The sequence below is a fragment of the Triturus cristatus genome, chromosome 7, assembly GCF_964204655.1.
Source record: "Triturus cristatus chromosome 7, aTriCri1.1, whole genome shotgun sequence".
NCBI lineage: Eukaryota > Metazoa > Chordata > Amphibia > Caudata > Salamandridae > Triturus > Triturus cristatus.
The window spans coordinates 784980185-784999913 of NC_140590.1; the positions used below are offsets into that span (position 1 = coordinate 784980185).

General features: G+C 47.1%; 1 protein-coding gene across 2 annotated transcripts in view; it reads left to right on the plus strand.

Moving 5' to 3' along the window:
- The window catches only part of CLINT1 (clathrin interactor 1), a 565784-nt gene that overhangs the window by 325593 nt on the left and 220462 nt on the right, over positions 1-19729 (plus strand). For both annotated transcript variants that reach the window (XM_085617596.1, XM_085617597.1), the window contains exon 7: positions 12372-12615. In XM_085617596.1, coding sequence (XP_085473722.1) covers positions 12372-12615 — 244 coding nt within the window. The remainder of the gene's footprint in view (positions 1-12371; positions 12616-19729) is intronic.

Consider the following 19729-nt stretch of genomic DNA (forward strand, 5'->3'; position numbering starts at 1 on the left):
GTGGTTGTTACACAAAGGGTGCAAGCAGAGATACAATGGTGGGTGTTAGACCTGGCACCCTGGCGTGGGTCTCCCTTCCATTTTTCGCTGTTGCCTCATGTGTTTTTGCTGGTGTTAGTTGCTCAGGGCACTGTGCCACTGCTGCCCAGTGCCACAGTGCAAGTGCTCCCTATTGTAAATTGATGTATGATTTGTGATTCCATGATTGGTTGGTTTGGTTTACCTGCCAGACCCTAGTACAGTGCACCAGGAGTGCCCAGGGATTGTAAATCCAAATGCTGCTGTTGGGCTTGCAGCACTGTTTGTGCCACCCACAGAAGCAGCCTGTAAAAGTGTGTCTAAGGTCTGTCATTGCACAGCCTGCTTGCAGTCTGGTACTGTCATGCTGACTGGGCAAGTGCACCCACTTGCCAGTCCCTAAACCTTCCCTTTTCTTCATATCAGACACCCCTATGGTAGGCCCAAGGGCAGGGTGCATTGTAAGGATATTGTAGGGCATGCCCTAGTGTGTGTGGCATGTTCTAATTGTGAATTACAGCCATTTTCGTTTTTCACTATTGCAAGGCTACCTGTTCTCCATAGGCCAGAATGGGCAGTTTTGATTATTACATCTTATAATCCTAACTGACTCAGGGAACATGGTAGAAATTCGAATATAGTATGCCTGAACTCGGAGTGATAAAATACATCTCTTAGTGAAGTTGGTTTTAACATTCTGTGTTTGAAAATGCCACTTTTAGAAAGTATGTATTTTCTTGCCTAACCATTCAAACCTGCCTCTGCTAGGCTGTGTATTCCTTGTCTGGAGTTTGAGTGACAGGGCTGGGGAATTCCAGGAGACAGGGTGAGGTGTCCCAGTGGTGAATAGAGGGATCTGCATCTAGATGGGTGGGAGGAGTTGCACCTGGGACCTGAATAGGGCTGTGCCTGCCCTCCACAATGCTGGCTCCACCTCCTGTGGTGTCTGATGTCTCTGCCCTGCACTCTGAAAGGAAAGGAGGAGTCAGGTAAACAAAGTGCTCCAGGACTGACCAGAACCGGTTTGAGCAAGGCAAAGGCCCCTCTGCCGTCAGAGGACAAAGGATTTTGGGGTATAAGTATTGGGACCCTGATCCCAAGAATTTAGATCACTTTGGGAAACATGAAGAAACTCTGCTGAGGAGAGGAACCAAGAAGAAACTGAGGAGAGACTATCCCTGAAACTGGGGGATTGGCCTGCAGGGGTTGCCTACTGCCAAAGAGAGGAGAAAGGAACTTTGTGTGTACTTTTGCTCAACTTGTGAAGGATCTCCAAGGGCTTGGAAAAGAGCTTGCCTCCTGCTGAAGTCTCAGGAACAACAGACTTCACCCCCCAGCTCCCCAGAGTTCTTTGGAAGTGCCTGCTGCTGTTTTGAGCCTTCTGAGGGACTGCGTGTCGCAAGGAGCTGGAAGCGCAACTCAAGGAGAAGCGTGCCGCCGTCGGAGCTGTCGTCGTCGCATCGCGTAAAGTGTCGCAGCGGTCGCATCGAGCGGAAGCGTCTCGCATCATCCAGGAAGTGTCTCGCAACGCCGAAGAAGCATGTCGCCATCGCAGCCATTGCAGCTGACGCATTGCACCGCATCAAGAAAAGCGCCTCGCATCCATAGAGAAGCGTGCCGCCGTCGGAGCTGTTGTCGTCGCATCGCGTAAAGGGGTGTCGCTGCTGCAGCATCGCTTCGAGCAGAAGCGTCTCGCAACGTCGGAGAAGAGTGTTGCTGCCAAAGCCGCTGTCGTCGCATCGCGTAATGTGTGTCGCCGCTGCAGCTGACGCATCGAATAGAGTCTTCTCGCAACATCGGAAAAGCATGCCACATCTGGAAGATCTTCACGTCTTTATTTCTTTGCACCAAAATCTTCTCAACGCATCAACATCATTGCAACACTTTCGTTGCCCTGCGTGTCGCATCTAAAAGGTACATTGACTTAAAGTGTTGCATTTAAGAACTAAAGAGAACTAAGCAAAATTCTACCATCTAAATTAACAGTATTGTGTATTTTTGTCGTTTAATGGTCTTGTGGTAAATCTATATAAAGAATACGTATTTTTTATATAAAACCTGTGTGGTGTCCATCTGTAGTGATGTCATTAGATTACTGTATGTGATCACAAATGCTTTACACACTGCCTCTGAGATGAGCCTGTCTGCTCGTGCCAAGCTACTAAGGGGGTGAGCAGGGGTTATTTTAGGAGTTGTACCCCTTTACCCTGACTAGAGGTGAGGGTCCCTTTTAGTCACAAGTGCATACCTGTGCCAACTAGAGACCCCCAAGTCTAACAGTGGGCATCCAACAACATAGCTCAGGGGAGACCTTTCAGGGACCCAACTCCATCTGTGACAGTCACCATGGAATCATCCTTCAATGGGTGGGGTGCACATTTCAACCAGCTGAAAGTACATGGTCAGTGTAGCAAACTAGACTCCACGAAACATATCAATTTTCTGGAGATGAAAACTTCTTGTGGCACTCAAAGCATTCCAGAAACATATTCAAGGGAAAACCATCTTAATACAAACAGGCAATACAACTACAGTGTTCTACCTGAACAAACCGGGTGGAACAAGGTCCTTTCCCCTGAGCAAACTTGCACCGGAAATCTGGCATTGGGCGATACCCCAAAACATCAATCTACAAACAATACATCTACCAGGGGTAGACAACATTACAGCAGACCAACTGAGCAGGCAAAACAACTGCTCCCACGAATGGGAGTTGAAATAGACAACAGTACAGTATCTATTCAACAGCTGGGGAACACCAGTGTTGGACCTGTTTGCAACAATACAGAACAAGAAATGCCAAAGCTTTGCCTCGAGGTTTCCACACCACCTGTCAAAGGGAAATGCACTTTCCCTCAACTGGTCACAGACGTTTGTTCACGCCTTTCCACCAATTCCCCTGATGCAAAGAGTGCTACAAAAAGCAAAGGAACCAGAAACAAATATGATTCTCATTGTTCCTTATTGGCCACGGCAAACATGGTACTCCACTCTCCTAGAACTATCGAAAGGAGAAATGATCAGGATCAAAGCAGAAAAAGACCTGCTGACAATGCAACAGGGCCAGTCAACGTGTCGTTCCCCCCCGCCCCCCCTCATCCCCACCGAACCAGCAATGCTACAACTAGCAGCCTGGCGCCTGATTATATAGAATTTGGCCATCTCAATCTACTGCTCAGATCCATGGAAATTCTAAAAGAGGCAAGAAAATAATCAACAAGAAAATGCTATACAGCAAAATGGAAGCAATATACCACATGGTGCACCTCTAACAACACTAATTCTATCAATACACAAGAAATCGTTATTACATATCTTACTTACATCTTGGACAGCAACATCACCTTTTCCAGCCTTAAAGTGCTCCTTACTGCCATGAAATTAAATTAAATGAAAAAAACATTTATAAAGCGCATGGCTACCCGGGAGCATACCAGCACTGGGACTGACACGGGAGAGACAGAAAGAACTAAGGAAACAAAAAGGTCTTCAGTTGTTTACGAAAGGCAAGATGATTGGGAATCATGCAAAGGTGTAGTGGTAGGGAGTTTCAAAGTTTGGCAGCGTTACAAGAGAAGAGCCGTCCACCACTTCTGGCCTTATTGATCTTGGGGATCTCAGCCAGATGCAACTCATCTGACCGAAGTTTCCTATTAGCCTTGTAGGGACGCATCATGGCCGAGTTAATAGGAGGCTTGTTCCCCCGCATGGTTTTCTGCACTAGTCACAGGGCCTTGAATCCAATACGTTCCTGCTCTGGAAGCCAATGAAGGGAGCGGAGTGCCGGTTTCGCCGATTGTCTATTGAAGCTCCAGTCAAAAGTCTGGCTGTGCTGATTTGAACAGACTGTAGTTTGGAAACTACTGTAGTGGGGGCACACAGGTATAGGGCATTACCATAGTCGAGTCTGGAAAGTATAAGTGATTGGACTAGTACTTTTTTAGCTTGGAAGGGGAGGAGGGGAGGACTTTGCGGGCCATTCTAAGCAGGCCATAGCAAATGGCTGCCGTCTTCCTGGCCTGCACCCTAAAGTTCAGATCCTGGTCCTACCAGATGCCCAGGCTCTTGATTTCTGACTTGGTAGCCGGTGAAGGACCCATACAGGCTGGCCACATGGAGCTGGATTTAAAGCTAAGGTGGTTGCCCAATATCATGAGCTCAGTTTTCCCCCCATGAAGCTTGAGATGAGACGCATCCATCCAGTTCGAGATGTCCTCAAGACCAGAATAGAGGCCATAAGTTTTTTGATCTGCTTGGTTTAACGCTACCACCAATTGCGTATCATCGGCATAGGTCACCATGCGGATCCCAGAGGGGGCTACGATAGCTGCCAGAGGGGCCATATACACATTAAAAAGAGTCGGGCTAAACGATGAGCCCTGAGGGACTACGCTCGGTAAAGAGGTAGGTTTAGACGTGTTGTTCTCCTCGAATACCTGAAAGGATCTTCCCTCCAGAAATCCATTGAAGCACCGTGCCTGTTACTCCTATATTCCTGAGACGGTGAGCCAGGATCCCATGGTTCACCGTGTCGAACGCTGTGCTCAGGTCAAGGAGTATAATGCCAGATGAACCTCCTGAATCTAAGATTTTTTACTGTCCTCCACCACTGCTAACAGGGCCGTTTCAGTGCTCTGTCGCGGTCGGAATCCTGTTTGAGAGAAGTGAAGCAGGTTGTACGTTTCAAGGAAGCAGGAGAGGGTTTGATTAACATACTTCTCTGCGATCTTGCCTTTTCCTGGCAGAAGGGAGTTGCCCATGTCCGCCGGATCCAGGTTAGGTTTTTAAGTAGGGCTTTCACGATGGCCCCTTTCCAGTTGGTAGGCACTATTCCTGTGGACAATGAGGCGTTAATCAGGTCCGTGATGGTAGGGACTATTATAGGAGCTGCCTGTTTCAGGATGTTAAGTGGTGCGGGGTCCTTGGGTGATCCGCTCTTTACCGAGGACAGCAAGGTGAGGAGTGATTCCTGGGATAGGGGGGGAAACCTCTAGTGTGTGTTCAGAAGGATGTGGGTCGGGATCCAACTGCTTGTCATCCTTATGCGGCAGGGATTCAAGAATATTCTGAATCTTAGTGGTGAAATATTCTGCCTGTTTATTGCAACGTAGACCAGAAGTGTCCGGTGCTACTCGTGGCGCGGGGGCTTTAAGTAGTTTTTCAATAATAATGAAGGGTTCTCTTGGGGAGTTGGCAGCTGACAAAATCTTACCCTCGTAATAAGAGGCCTGGGCTGTTTTTTATTGCTGCTTTATAGACACTAATAGCTGCCCTATATTCCAGCTTTTTGGTGGGTTGGAAGTCTTTCCTCTAATGTCTTTCCCTAACCTTAGAACGCTTTTTAAAGGTGCGCAGTTCGGGGGAGAACCAAAGGGAGCTAAGAGGTCCGCCGGTCTTTTTTATCCTAGTTTTCGGAAAGACCACATCCAATGACTCCTCTATCCAGCTAGAAAAGTCCTCATTGGCTTTTACTGGACAGGGGTCCGGTTTAGGTCTAGTCCTTTCCAGTTCATGGGCCCATTTCTCCAGGGGGAGCTTAGCCCAGGAGCGACCTTGGGTCCAATTAAATTGAGTAAGGGGTGTGGTGGCCTGTGGATACCAGGAAAGGGAGATAAGGAAGTGGTCAGACCATGGAATAGGGATAGGATATTTCCCTTTACGGTCCTTTAGATTAGAGAACACCGGGTCGAGGAGGTGTCCTTTAACATGAGTAGCTTGTAGGATTTTTCGGGGCAATTGGAAAGCCACCAGATCTCTGACCAGCTCGACTGCATTTACTGCTCGTCGATCGTCAAAATGAAGATTGAAATCTCAAAGGAGAGTAAAATTATCAGCCGAGCTGGCCAGGTTGACCGCTGCCTCCAGCAATGATTTATTAAATGTTCCTACCGCTCCAGGGCGGGCCGATAGATGAGAATGCCTGTAAAAGACAGGTGTGACGTAAATTCCATGGTAAAGTGGGCTTTCTCACAATCTGAAAGGGGGTTCCCAAGCAGGCGACAAGTGAATTGTTCCTTATAAATAATAGCAATCCCACCATTTTACCTGTTGTTCTGTCCACCCTCTGCATCGCAAACCCATGTGGGAGTGCTTGCACAATGTCTGGATCAGAGCTGGAGCTGAGCCAGATTTCCGTAAGAAGCAGCACATCCGGATCGGAGTCCTTAAGGAGCATCCAGATCTCTGCTGTATGTTTCGGCAGGGATCTGCAGTTCAATATTTTATACTGGTCCTTAGATGAGGTAGGTACTGAAAAATTACACCTGCAGTGTGGACATCTTTTGGGAAACTTTTCCGGCGGGATAGAGTGAGCACAGGTGGTCCCCGAAGAGCCGTTTAACTGTTTGAGCTGAGTACTGGAGTAATAGTACTGAGTTGGGGGGAAAGATGCAGGGGTTCTGGCCCTTGGGCCCAGTTGGGCGCAGACGGGCTTGCCTTAGGCACGCCTGCTGCGCGGCCTCGTCATCACGCGCCCTTATGCAAGTGAGACTGCGCCAGGAACAGCAACTAGACTGTTGACCCGGCGTTCGGAGGCAGAAACCGGAAGTAAGTGAGCCCCTTCACCCCCAGAGCATTGAACACAGCTCTGACCCCACACAACACGTAAATAAATGTAAAAGAATAAAATATCAGTTAAAAAGGCAATCTAGAATAGCAGCAAAATAGAGAGCTTTTTAAAACAATTTGACCTGCAGAATCTCTCTGAGTGCGTGAGTGATCTGCCTCTGGTCTCGTGTCAGCCATAGTGGCATACACGAGGAAAATCATGCAAAAGCTATTTTTTTTTTTACAAGACCAGTTATCAAATGGTTCTTAGAAGGAGCAAAAAGAATTGCTCCACCAAGAGCTGCTCCTATACCAACATGGAGCTTAAATACAGTACTTTCGTCTGATGACTGGACCCTTTGAGCCCATGCATGATGCGGACCTTAAAGATATTACTCTCAAAACAGCCTTTCTCATTGCTATAACATCACTACGAAAAGTAAGTGAACTGCAAGCACTAACTATACAAGAACCCTACTTACAAATACACAAAGCTAAAGTAATCTTAAAGACTGACCCACAGTTTTTGCCAAAAGTAGTATCTAAGTCCACTAAAATCAAAACATTCTCCTACAAGAACCCCAAGACTAAAGCAGAGAGAAGCCGCCACACCCTGGAAGTAAGGAGGGCTTTACTGTATTATTTGCAGGAAACCGGATCAGATCAGGCAAACAAAGCAATTGTTTGTTGCTTACGCACATACCAACACAGGATCAACTGTCACAAAAGCAACTATTGCAAGATGGATAGTACAAGCTATCCAATTATGTTAGGCCAATGCCAAAAAGGAACTAACAATGTGACCACCAGCTCATTCCACTAGAAAGAAAGGAGCAATGCTGGCATTTATGGCCACTGTACCCATTGATTCCATTTGCTCAGCAACAACATGGGCATTGCCACACACCTTTACAAAGCATTATTGTATGGATATACAAATGCATAAGGAAGATCAATTTGGACAGAGGGTGCTTCAACACCTGTTTGCAAGTTCTTCCTTTCACCACAGCCTCCCAAACACGGGAGAAACCGCTACATAATCTGATGCACAGCATGTGAATCCAGAAAAGGATTCACGCTGCAAAATGAAATGGATGGTTACCAATAGGAGTAGTTTTGCAGCTTGATGAATTTTCTAGTTTCACATGCGCGACCCATCCGGCCTCCCCTACAAGGTAAACAAACAGTTGGGGAAGCAAAGGACTACATCAGTTATTCAATGACCATCCCAAGGATTACAAAAAAGAATGAGAGCAGAAAAAAGAATCCGAAGATGGCCACCACGCACATCGACCTCCAGGATACCGTCTGTCGTCACTCGGGGGACATACCTGGCACCAAATGGTGGTCTACAGCGACCAAAAGAACAAAAAAAAAACCCAGACAATTCCGGACCCAACTACTAGATAGCGGGATGATGCACAGCATTTGAATGCAGAAAATTCTTCAAGCTGCAAAACTACTTCTACTGGCAAGTAACCATTTCTTTTTCCTAGGCAAGAGATCTTCAGGATCCATGCGTTAGTGATCACATATTCAGAGACCCCTTGCTTAAAACATTCCTAAATATAGGTGATTGCCAGTGCCCCAGTCTTACCAGAAGATCATCAATTGGCTTCTCCAACGGGCCTTGTACAGACACCCAGAACTGGAATAGTGTAGGCTGTCTCTTGGAAGCATGATCACGATGCTAATGGTGCCACCATTCTTAGGATGCAGATGGAAATAGCTCCATCCTTCCCATAAACATACATAAGTCTTCGCCTACTGCAATCCTGCATAAAGAACAAAACACTGGAACACCTGTAGTACCCTGCCGTAGATCTTGTAGCTGCAATCTTAGCATCTACTACACCCAGGACCAATAAACAAACCTGTCTACACTAAACTGGATCTAAACAAAGCACTCTTGCCCAGAGTTCAGAGGCACCCTACGGATCTTTACAAGAGAATCTTCTTTTGCAGTCCACGCTCACATTTTGCTGCCAGGATCACTGTCAAGTTTATGCACTCCAGAGTACTGTGAGAGCATAGCTGCCAATCAGGCCTCTGCCATGCATGAAACCTTCAGCCACTCCTTTCTATTTGCCCTGGAGCACTTTGCATGCTTACATTTTTAGGCCCTAACTAATGTAATCAAAATCGAAACTACAACTCACAAAATGCAATGAGCTAATGGCTGAAAGGTAAGGACTGGCTCGCTATTTAAAAAATGCCATTGGGCCACTTGGCTGTTAGTGAACACATATGCGACTAATGAAACAATCACAAAGGAAATGGAGGAAGCAATGAGAATTATGGATCAAGTTGCAGTGCAACAGATGGTTGAAGTGGGAAATGCATGTGAAGTGCAATTACAAAATGTTATTTAAAAACATGTTGGCAGAAAGGCTTGATCTGAACCATGAACCTGACTGAAGGTGAGGGTTGACAGTTTTCAGCTGCCTCACTCAACTATACTGTAGCTCAAGATGTACTTGTGCCTGTAGTAACTGTATTCCACCCTCCATAATCATCTACCAAACAGAATGACCAAAAAAAGATCTCAGCTTTTGGTACTGGCACCTAGATGACTGGAAGAAGTGGAACTAGTAAATGCCAGTTAGTAGTTACTATAGAGAGTACCTTGCACAGTATTCTGCTCCTTTTTAGGTCTGGCTCAACATTGGTTATATAATCACCCGAAATAGAGCTTCAAGGGGCAGTACTGAGAGAGGGGCTTTGACTCTGCACATTTGTCTTTCTCTACAAGCATTGGATTGGGCAATAGTTGTGTGCTTTTGCTTATTATAAGTGCCATCGCAGTTTGTGCACTTTGAATTATTCACAAAATGTAATGGAAATGAAGTGTAAAATACTGATACCAATAAAAATAATGGAGAAAATTGCTTGCATTGTTTCATGTCGTATGAGCAAGTAGTACAATGGCCAGCTGGATGCGCTATTATTCGCAAGAGAATCACAGCATCGTAATGTGAGGATTGTATGCCTGTTTTAGATGAAAGTTACATGCATTTTAAGATCGCTTGTGAGGGAAGCCTATAACTTCCTGCTGGATGCTGACTGATGCCGGTGGCACAAAAGGAAGTCACCTCCAACCTGCAGTTATTCGACTACGTGCCTTTTGATAAAGTAGCGCACCAAAAAATAATTTACAGTGATTAGCAGTTTCATTGCTATTTCATTTACGGTTGTGTCTGCGATAGCATGAGCTAGCACATCCGTCTTGCTTGTTTACAAAAAGGGCTTGAAGCCCTCCTTTTGCTTACCATTTGTTTAGCTTCACTGTCAATCTTCTTTGCTGCCTACTAATTGGACAGCACAGGCCAGGCGTGCCTTCCTGTTTCTTCACTGTCTCACAGACCAATCACTGATTGATGCCTCTTTATTAGTGTCTCTCCGCTGCTCGCACTGTGATTCAGGTACAGTCTCTTCCCTCTCCCAGTCACCTCTTTTCAGTGATGCTTCTCCCACCTAACCCTTGCCATGTTGCTGCTCCCATCTGCCCGACCCTCCCCGTTGAATGCAATTACAATACCATCCTACTGCTAACTGTGGTTCCATGAAACAGTTGCTCTTTTCTGCCTGTACAGCAGTAGAGCAATAAATAGAACACAACTGACATGTGAACCTGCTGACTTGCGCACAGCGCAGAATATGGCTGAGCACATATCGTATTCACATTTAAACTGCAGGCTGCATTCCCTTCTTTATGAAATTAGTAATTGTCGTTGGTTGTTTGAAAGATACCGCAGCGTGCCACTACTCCGAATTCATTCAATTTCCTATATCAGTTTGTGTGAAGCTTCAGATGCATGAACTAATCCCTCTGCCCACACCGCGCCACTACATGATCTCTGTTTTACTACTAATTTATGAAGTTTTCTGTTGGTTACAGATTTAGCATGCCAGGGACTATTTATCTTAGATTTGTGCGCCATTGATTACTTTAGTCGATCGTCTTCTAAAACTGGACATAAATCCTCCCCTGCTACAGTTGTTGCTTGAAGGAAAAAACCAACAGGAGGGTCAGAATCAGAAGTACTTACCAGCGGTTCCAGAAGACTGGTGCAGTTTTGCTCTTGGTTTTGTTTGAACTATTGGAAAGAGGCTCATTTGAACACTACCCTAAAGTGTCTTTACTGACCAGCATTCATTTCAGAACGAACCACTTGCGTACTTTTAAATATTACCTGCTCGGACAATACTGGCAAGGAGCGTAGGGGAGGTCTATTAATGCCTCTGCTTCAAAGAGCAAGTTGTTGACTTCCCTTTGTGGACACTGGTTGACCTTCCTTCAGCTCAGTTGGAGTTTATTTTACCTGTTGGGCCGTTGGGTAGTAGGAAATGTGCCAAAGCCTAAATATTGTGATCTAGTATTGTAGCACATTATTGTCCAAAGAGCAGCCCGCTCTAAAGTGTGTCATTTGGATGATCCGAACTTATTTCAATTATGTACTTATTTTTGCTGCATTACACATTGAATACTGTGGTAATGAAGTAATTCCCTGTTTTATGTGAGCTCGAATAACCAGACTGAGTGATCGGCTTAGATTTAGATTTTGTTGACAGTGTACCTTTTTGTATTGTGATGGTGGCAACAATGAGAGACGAGAATGTAATGAGTGATTACATGTGGTGGTTGGAGTTGTAAGAACAAACTTTGAGTTTTATCATCTTTCATTCGTTCTATTTCGATACCAATCCTGGGTCTTTACCTTGTATCGCATTTTGTTTTATTTTAGTATGTCGTCCCGTTTCTTCTATTTAGTAAAAGTCAAAAGACACTCGAAACTCACTCTCACCTCGGTGTTTTATTAATTGCGGGCAGTGTGTTTTCTTGTTTGCAAGACATTGTTTACAACAAGCATTAACGAAACCAGTAGGTCACGCCTACAAGAGATCTGTTGACTTTGTCAGTTTTTTTTGTTTTTTTTAACTGTGTTGGACAGGAGCGCAGCATGGGTAACACCGCTGAAAGTTAAGAAAATGAAAGGGTTATGACACGGTCAACTCTTGCCACGTCCTATCGCTTTTATTATTTTAACTTTCAGCCATGTTGCAGAGCGGCTGTGCTGCTATGCTGCATTGCAAAAATCATTGACAAAGCCAATAGATCTTGTATATCAAGACCTATTGACTTTGCCAATGCTTGTTTAGTGCTGAGGGAGTCCAGCCCTTGTGACCTGCTAGGGCCGAAGAAGTGTTTCATTGGCTAATGAGGGCATACAAAAAAAATTGTTTGCCGAAATGGAAGAGGTGAATATTGAGAGTTCTCATGTGAGCCTTGTTCCATTTTCAGGTCTGGTCAGTATAAAGGTTTATGTTGATTCCTGCCAGTGTGTTCTTGCAGGGTGAGCGGTGTGCCTATGTGAGGTCAGGGGGTGGGATGAGTGCAAGATGAGGTGTTCCTGAACGACGACAAGATGAGAGGTGCTGCCTGTGTGCGCGCGCGCAGGGTCAGTGGTGTGCCTCTGCGAGCGCAGGATGTATCACATTAAAACCAGGCCTGTTGGTATTGCAAATGTGTGTTCCATATTTACCCATTTGTTTAACGTGGAGACGCCATTAGTTGAAATTGATGTTGTTGAAAAAAATAAGTAGATCAAGACATTTATGCACCTTATTAGACAGACCTGCACCTTCTCATCCGACCTACTTATGAAAAATTGCATTGCACTCAAATATGCACACAGTTTTGCTTTTAACTATACCCATTGGATTTTGACATTCTGGCATACCGGCACACTAGGTTACATTGTTTGGCATTAACGTATCTGATAAAAACTGGCTTGTTCTTTTCTCAGTGACAGTGACGAGGAGAAAAAAGCCAGAAAAGCCAAGTCTTCTAAAGGCGAATTTAAAGATGAGGAAGAGACAGTGACGACCAAGCACATCCATATCACGCAGGCCACAGAAACCACAACCACCAGACACAAGCGAACCGGAAACCCTGCTAAGATTGATCTGGGAGCTGCAGCGCACTACACAGGGGAGAATGGCAGCCCAGAGCTGACCTCTGCAGCGCATCCACAGCAGGCAACAGCTAAAGTAAGGGCAGTGTTTTATGCATTACAACTGTTAACTCCCATATTTCATCCGGTCTGGCCGCATTATTCCTACATCTAATGGCTTCCCTACCCCCTGCTGTTTGTACCCACCCCTTACACGTCTTTGCTTTCTTCTGCCTGTTGCCTGTTTCTTCTCTCCATTCCACTTTTCTGCTTTTTTTCACAGTGTTGTAGTGCACTTCATTGCCTCGCCTGTGGACAAGAACAACAAGTTTCACCTGGATGCCGCACTGTATTTTAGTTCGCTCTGACAATTTCCCTACCTTTCCTATACCATGCTCTTCTCTCATTTACACCGTTGCGTTTCAAATCTGCTGCCTAAGGGCTTTCCATATCCCTCTAATCAGTTCCCTAGAAATACGAATTGCTTATTTAACAAATCTGATTGGTAACTAGGGCTGGGAGGCTTTTTGTTCTCACAAATATAACCATGGAGTGCACCAATCTTGAGAGCATGTTGCCATGCGAGGAAATATGATAGTGTCCTGCAGTTCAAAAGTTATGTTCTAAGGACACTTCAGAGTTCATGACAGCGCCTCTCCAATGTCCTAGGGTACCCTTAAATTTACCTTGCAAATATACTCAACTTCTCAAAGGTGACCCCTCTTTCATCATGTACTCAATAGTCTCTCCAGGAGGCCGACAATTTCCTCCATGTTTTGGCCATCTACACCTCGCGTACATAGATTTTGAGAGGCATCAGTCTTGATGTGAGTTGTGGCTGAGATTACACCAATACTTCAGCGCCTAGAAAGAAAATAGATTTGTGCGAAGAATGCCCAACTTATCTTTGGTAGACTGCCATAAGGAATCTGCCTCCTCTCAAAGAAAATGCACGTCACATGAATAGCAGCACCAAAAGTAAAGGAATTAGCTCAGTAAAGTTCCCAAATCAATTTAGGTCAAAGGGAAAATAATTATATGATTAAATTGCCACCCAGGTCATCGTGCCAGCTCCCCCTGCAACAGTTCTTCTGTCCAGCTTCCCTGCAGTCCGCCACCCTCTGCTGCCTGTCTGCCTGCTGCTCTCTGTGCCTCCTCTGCTCGTTTCTTGTTCTGTTTTGCCTTTCTCTGCCCTCTGTTTTGTCTTTTCTGCGTGTTTTTTTGCCTTAAGCGTTGCCATTCCTCCTCGTTTTTCTACCCTCTATTTTGCTTTTTTCTGCCCTTTTCTGCTCTGTATTGCCTTTCTGCTAGTTTTTCTGCCCTCTATTTTGCCTTTTCTGCCCTCTGTTTTGCTTTTCTGTCCTCTGTTTTGCCTTTTCTGCCCTATGTGGTCTTTCTGCTTGTTTTTTGCCCTCTCTTTTGCACTCTTCTGCTCTGTTTTGCCATTGCTGGTCGTTTTTCGGCTCTCTGTTTTACCTTTTCTGCTTGCTTGTTTTTCTGCCCTCGGTTTTGCCTTTTTCTGCTCGTGTCTTCCTGCCGTTTCCTCGAGACCTGGCTTTTCGACAGACACCTTGCACCCCAGCTCCCAGATACCCCCCAGGGGTGACAGTGCTGCTCTCTACAAATGCTGATTGATTGACACCCAAATAAATATTAAAAACTCTGCCAGAGGCCCTGTTGAGAAGTATCTCTATTTGGTGGTCTCACTACAGACTTCGTTGTATTTAATATTCCACAGAGCCAATCATTGCTCAAATTGGATGGCTTTCGTGTCAGTCTCAGTTGCTGTGCTTTTGTTTGTTGCTTTCCTTACTTTCTTTTTGTCCTGCATACAGAAACTTTGTGGTTTTATAGCCAGTAAATGTCATTATTCATTCTACTCTGAACACAGCATTGCATGTAAGAAAGGGGAGGCACATTTAAAAAGCATTTGCAATGCAATAGGTCTCGCATTTACAGGAGTTTAAGCTATTGGCATTGTAAATGAAAATGCTTTTATTTTTCCAGCGTGAATCTTTCTGGATTCACTATGCTGTGCATTATTCCGCGATCTGATGGTTGGGTCCGGATTCGTAGTCTTTCTTTTTTTTTTTTTTTTTTTTGTTTTTTCGTAGCCCAGGTGGGCGTCGACGTCCCACCATTTGGTGCACCTCTTGTGACGTCGTCGTGCTTCCTGCGGAAGTCCCACCTTTGGGGCGCCATCTTCAGATTCTTTTTTCCGCTGTTGGGTCTGGATCGTCATCGAGAAGCTCCAGAGCTTTTAGACGAAGGAAGAAGGAAAATACACGAGTTTCATTATAGGAGAACCTTTAGAAGACTACAGAGAGAAAGGTATTACAGCCGGGACGACGAAGAAGGAGGGGATCCTCGAAATTCTTCGACGCACATAGGAAAATGCGCACTCCGAGGCTCTGAGCGCAATGGACAAGACACTTTTAAGTTCTGCCCTAACTGCCGCCACAAGTACGCGCAGAAGGACCAACATCCGGTCTGCAACCTTTGCCTGCCGTTCGACCACGAGAGCAAGGACTGCAACGCCTGTTCCGCTTTCGCGCCGAAGACTCTCCGGGTGAGAGAACATCAGAGGAGAGCCAACTTCAGCATGGAAGGCAAGGGTAAGGCCCCGTCGCTGTACGATCTGGGCCTCTCCACCGATGATGAAGACAACATTGCCGAGGGACCTGATGTCTTGACGGTCGCAGAGACCGATAAGAAAACGCCTGACGAGGTAAGAGACACGTCGAGTACAAAACCACCGAAAGGGCCCCGAAAATCGGATGGTTACTCTCGAAAGAATGAGTCAAAGTCCTCGAAGGAAACACCGGCGCCGAAAATTTCAACGTCCGCCCGTGGTTCAAAGGACAAAAGGCCGAGCGGATCCTTCGAGAAGGACTCCCAGGTGCCGAAGACCGCCGAGAGGCAGAGATCGTCGAAACAGACCCACGAGGTGGGACGTTCGGCGACGAAAGACAAGGCCGCGTCGACGCAAGCTCCGTCGAAGAGACCTGCGGTCGACGCCGAGCACATCTCAAGCATGGAAAAGACAAAGAGAAGGCTCGAGGCGGAGATGGAGAGCATCCTTCAGAGGAAGAAGGAGTTCGACGAAAGAATGAAACAATTCAAAATCCCAACGGTCCCGTCGACTGATGTCGTTGAGATCGAGGAAGAAGGAGATTTTGACGCCGAAGAGCAGTCGAGAGATCCTGAAGAGGAGGAAGAAGGCCCCTACTATGAGGGAGAAGGTGATGAAGAGGATCAGCAGTCGTTCTACGGCTCGGCGCCGTAGACGAGTCAGGAGCTGGAATGGCAGGACATCGACACCGAAAACCCCGAAGAGCCCGTGGACTCGTATCCTTCGAGGCCTTCGCCGCCTGACGACATCGGGGCGTACAACATGGTCGTCAAGAGTGCTGCAGCAGCCTTTGGTGTGAAATTGGACGAGGAGAAGCCGAAAGCAGACTTTCTACTCGAAACTCTGCTCCCCATCCAGACGAGGAGCCAGTTCCTCCCCATGCTCCAAAGCGTGATGAACCAAGGGAAGGAGGCGTTTAAGGACCCGGCAACATGCCGGTCCATCACACCCAGAACGGAAAAGAAGTACAAGCACTCCTCGCAGGATCCTCCTTACATCAAGGGATCGGTCACTGCAGATTGCTTCCACGGCCAGGAAAAGAGCCAATGTGCCGGCGACCTCGGGCCACCTCCTGATAAGGAGAGCAGAAGGATGGACCTCACTGGAAGGAAGGTAGAAAGAAACGCCGCAATGCACTGGCGCATGGCAAACTCAAACGCGCTACTGAACAGACACCAGTACCAGCACTGGGATGAGATGGGGGAACTAGTCAAGCATCTCCCAGAAGAGTACCGTCAAAGGGCTTCCCATCTAGTGGAGGAAGGGAAGAATATCGCCAACTCATTCATCAAGACTGCATTGGACGGGGCGGAAACTTCGAGCAGACTGATGGCCATAGGGATCACTGAAAGGAGATGGGCTTGGCTCAGAATTTCTGGATTCAAGCAGGAAGTCCAGAATAACATACTGAACACCCCTTTCAACGGTGAAACGCTGTTCGGGGAAACTGTGGACGAGAAGCTCACCCAACTGAAAAAGGAAAATGAGACAGCAAGATCCATGGGGGCCCTGCAATTCAGAGGGATGCGAAGAGGCACCCCAAATCGGAGACCCTATGGAAGGGGAGGAAGCCAGCAGGGTACGTCGCACCAGACATTCCAGCACAGGCAGCAGGGTGACAGTCACAGCTAGCAGGGACAGCAGAAGCAGAACTGGCAGTACCAGCCTCGAGACCAGTCCTTTCGAGGGAGAGGAAACGGACGTGGCCAAAGGAGGAGAGGGGGAGACCAACCCTCATCTAAGTGACTACACACACATGGACGCTCACCCACAGCATACCCCGAAGGGTGAGGTGCAATGTAAGAACACCAAGGGGGTTACACAAAACAAGCGCCTACGAACATGCAACACCGGTGGGCGAAAGACTGGGCCTCTACCTACAACAATGGCAACAAATAACCTCCGACAAATGGGTTCTCAACGTCATACAGCACGGATAGTGCATAGAGTTAGAGAAAAGGCCTCCAAACAAGAAACCAAAGAGAAGACAGCGCTCGGGTCAAGAGCTCGCTCAACTCAGGGAGGAGACACTTTAACTACTGAAAAAGAGGGCCATAGAACCAGTGCCATGCAGAGAAAGGAAAAAGGGAGTGTACTCAAACTACTTCCTTGTACCAAAGGTGGACGAATCACTAAGACCCATCCTGGACCTAAGGTTCCTAAACAAATTCATAAAGACGCAAAAATTCAAGATGACATCACTACAAGAAGTGCTACCCCAAATGCGAGGCGGAGACTTCATGTCCACCGTGGATCTCAAGGACGCCTACCTACACATCCCAATGAACAGGCGACACAAAAACCTGTTAAGGTTCAACATCAACCAGGATCATTATCAGTTTCCAACCGTGGCATTCGGCCTAAAGTCAGCCCCAAGGGTTTTCACAAAATGCCTTGCAGCAGTAGCAGCGTACCTACGAAGGGAAGGGATTCATGTGTATCCTTACCTAGACGACTGGCTGGTCAAAGCAAGCACTCGCGACAAGTGCGAGGAGCACGCAGAACGGGTGACAAGAACACTAACAAACCTGGGGTTCTCGATACACTGGGGGAAGTCATCGATAGAACCAGAACAGGTGAAGATCTTCCTGGGGGCGAAGATCAACACCATAGACGGAACGGTGATGCCCAGCGACAGAAGAACAATAGCCCTGCTAAACAAGACGCGTCTCTACCAGAAGGGGCGAGTTCTGACAGTGAGAACAGTGAGCAAGATCATGGGGATGATGGTGTCCTGCATCCACCTAGTCCCCAATGTACGGCTTCACATGAGACCATTCCAAGAATGGCTGCAACAGCAATGGTCACAAGCAAGCGGGAGTTGGGAGGATCTAGTGGTTGTTACGCACGCAGTGCAGGAGGAGATAACATGGTGGAACAGGGAGAACTTAACTACAGGAAAGACCTTGAAACCACCAAACCCAACTGTGACCATTACCACGGACGCATCACAAATAGGATGGGGAGCACACATGAACAAACTCAGGGTGAGGGGTCTGTGGACTCCGGCAGATGCGGTCAGACACGTCAATTACCTGGAATTGAAGACTGTCCTGCTAGCCCTGAAGGCCTTCCAGAAACAGCTATACAACCAGAAAGTGTTGATACAGACAGACAATACTACTACCATGTTCTATATCAACCAGCAGGGAGGGACACAATCGTTCCCCCTTTCCTCTCTGGCACAGGAGATTGGGAAATGGGCCCTCTCACTCAAGATAGACCTGCTGGCCATACACCTACCAGGGAAGGACAATGTGGAGGCAGACTGGCTCAGCAGACAGACATCGGCATCCCACGAGTGGGAGCTCAATGGACAGGAAACGCAGAGGCTGTTTCATAGGTGGGGATTCATGTGTATCCTTACCTAGACGACTGGCTGGTCAAAGCAAGCACTCGCGACAAGTGCGAGGAGCACGCAGAACGGGTGACAAGAACACTAACAAACCTGGGGTTCTCGATACACTGGGGGAAGTCATCGATAGAACCAGAACAGGTGAAGATCTTCCTGGGGGCGAAGATCAACACCATAGACGGAACGGTGATGCCCAGCGACAGAAGAACAATAGCCCTGCTAAACAAGACGCGTCTCTACCAGAAGGGGCGAGTTCTGACAGTGAGAACAGTGAGCAAGATCATGGGGATGATGGTGTCCTGCATCCACCTAGTCCCCAATGTACGGCTTCACATGAGACCATTCCAAGAATGGCTGCAACAGCAATGGTCACAAGCAAGCGGGAGTTGGGAGGATCTAGTGGTTGTTACGCACGCAGTGCAGGAGGAGATAACATGGTGGAACAGGGAGAACTTAACTACAGGAAAGACCTTGAAACCACCAAACCCAACTGTGACCATTACCACGGACGCATCACAAATAGGATGGGGAGCACACATGAACAAACTCAGGGTGAGGGGTCTGTGGACTCCGGCAGATGCGGTCAGACACGTCAATTACCTGGAATTGAAGACTGTCCTGCTAGCCCTGAAGGCCTTCCAGAAACAGCTATACAACCAGAAAGTGTTGATACAGACAGACAATACTACTACCATGTTCTATATCAACCAGCAGGGAGGGACACAATCGTTCCCCCCTTTCCTCTCTGGCACAGGAGATTGGGAAATGGGCCCTCTCACTCAAGATAGACCTGCTGGCCATACACCTACCAGGGAAGGACAATGTGGAGGCAGACTGGCTCAGCAGACAGACATCGGCATCCCACGAGTGGGAGCTCAATGGACAGGAAACGCAGAGGCTGTTCCATAGGTGGGGAACACCGACAATAGACCTGTTTGCAACACGCCTGAATGCAAAATGCCAAAACTTCGCATCCAGACAACCAGAACAGCAATCGCAAGGGAATGCCCTATGGATAAGTTGGTCAAAGACATTTGCCTACGCTTTTCCACCGATACCGCTGTTACACAGGGTGCTCGACAAGTGCAGGACCAGTAACATGACACTGATCCTAGTAGCACCGCAGTGGGCAAGGCAGACATGGTTCTCTCAAATAGTGGAAATGGCATAAGGCACTCCTCACAAATTCACAAGAAGAAAGGACCTGCTCTCCATGCAGAACGG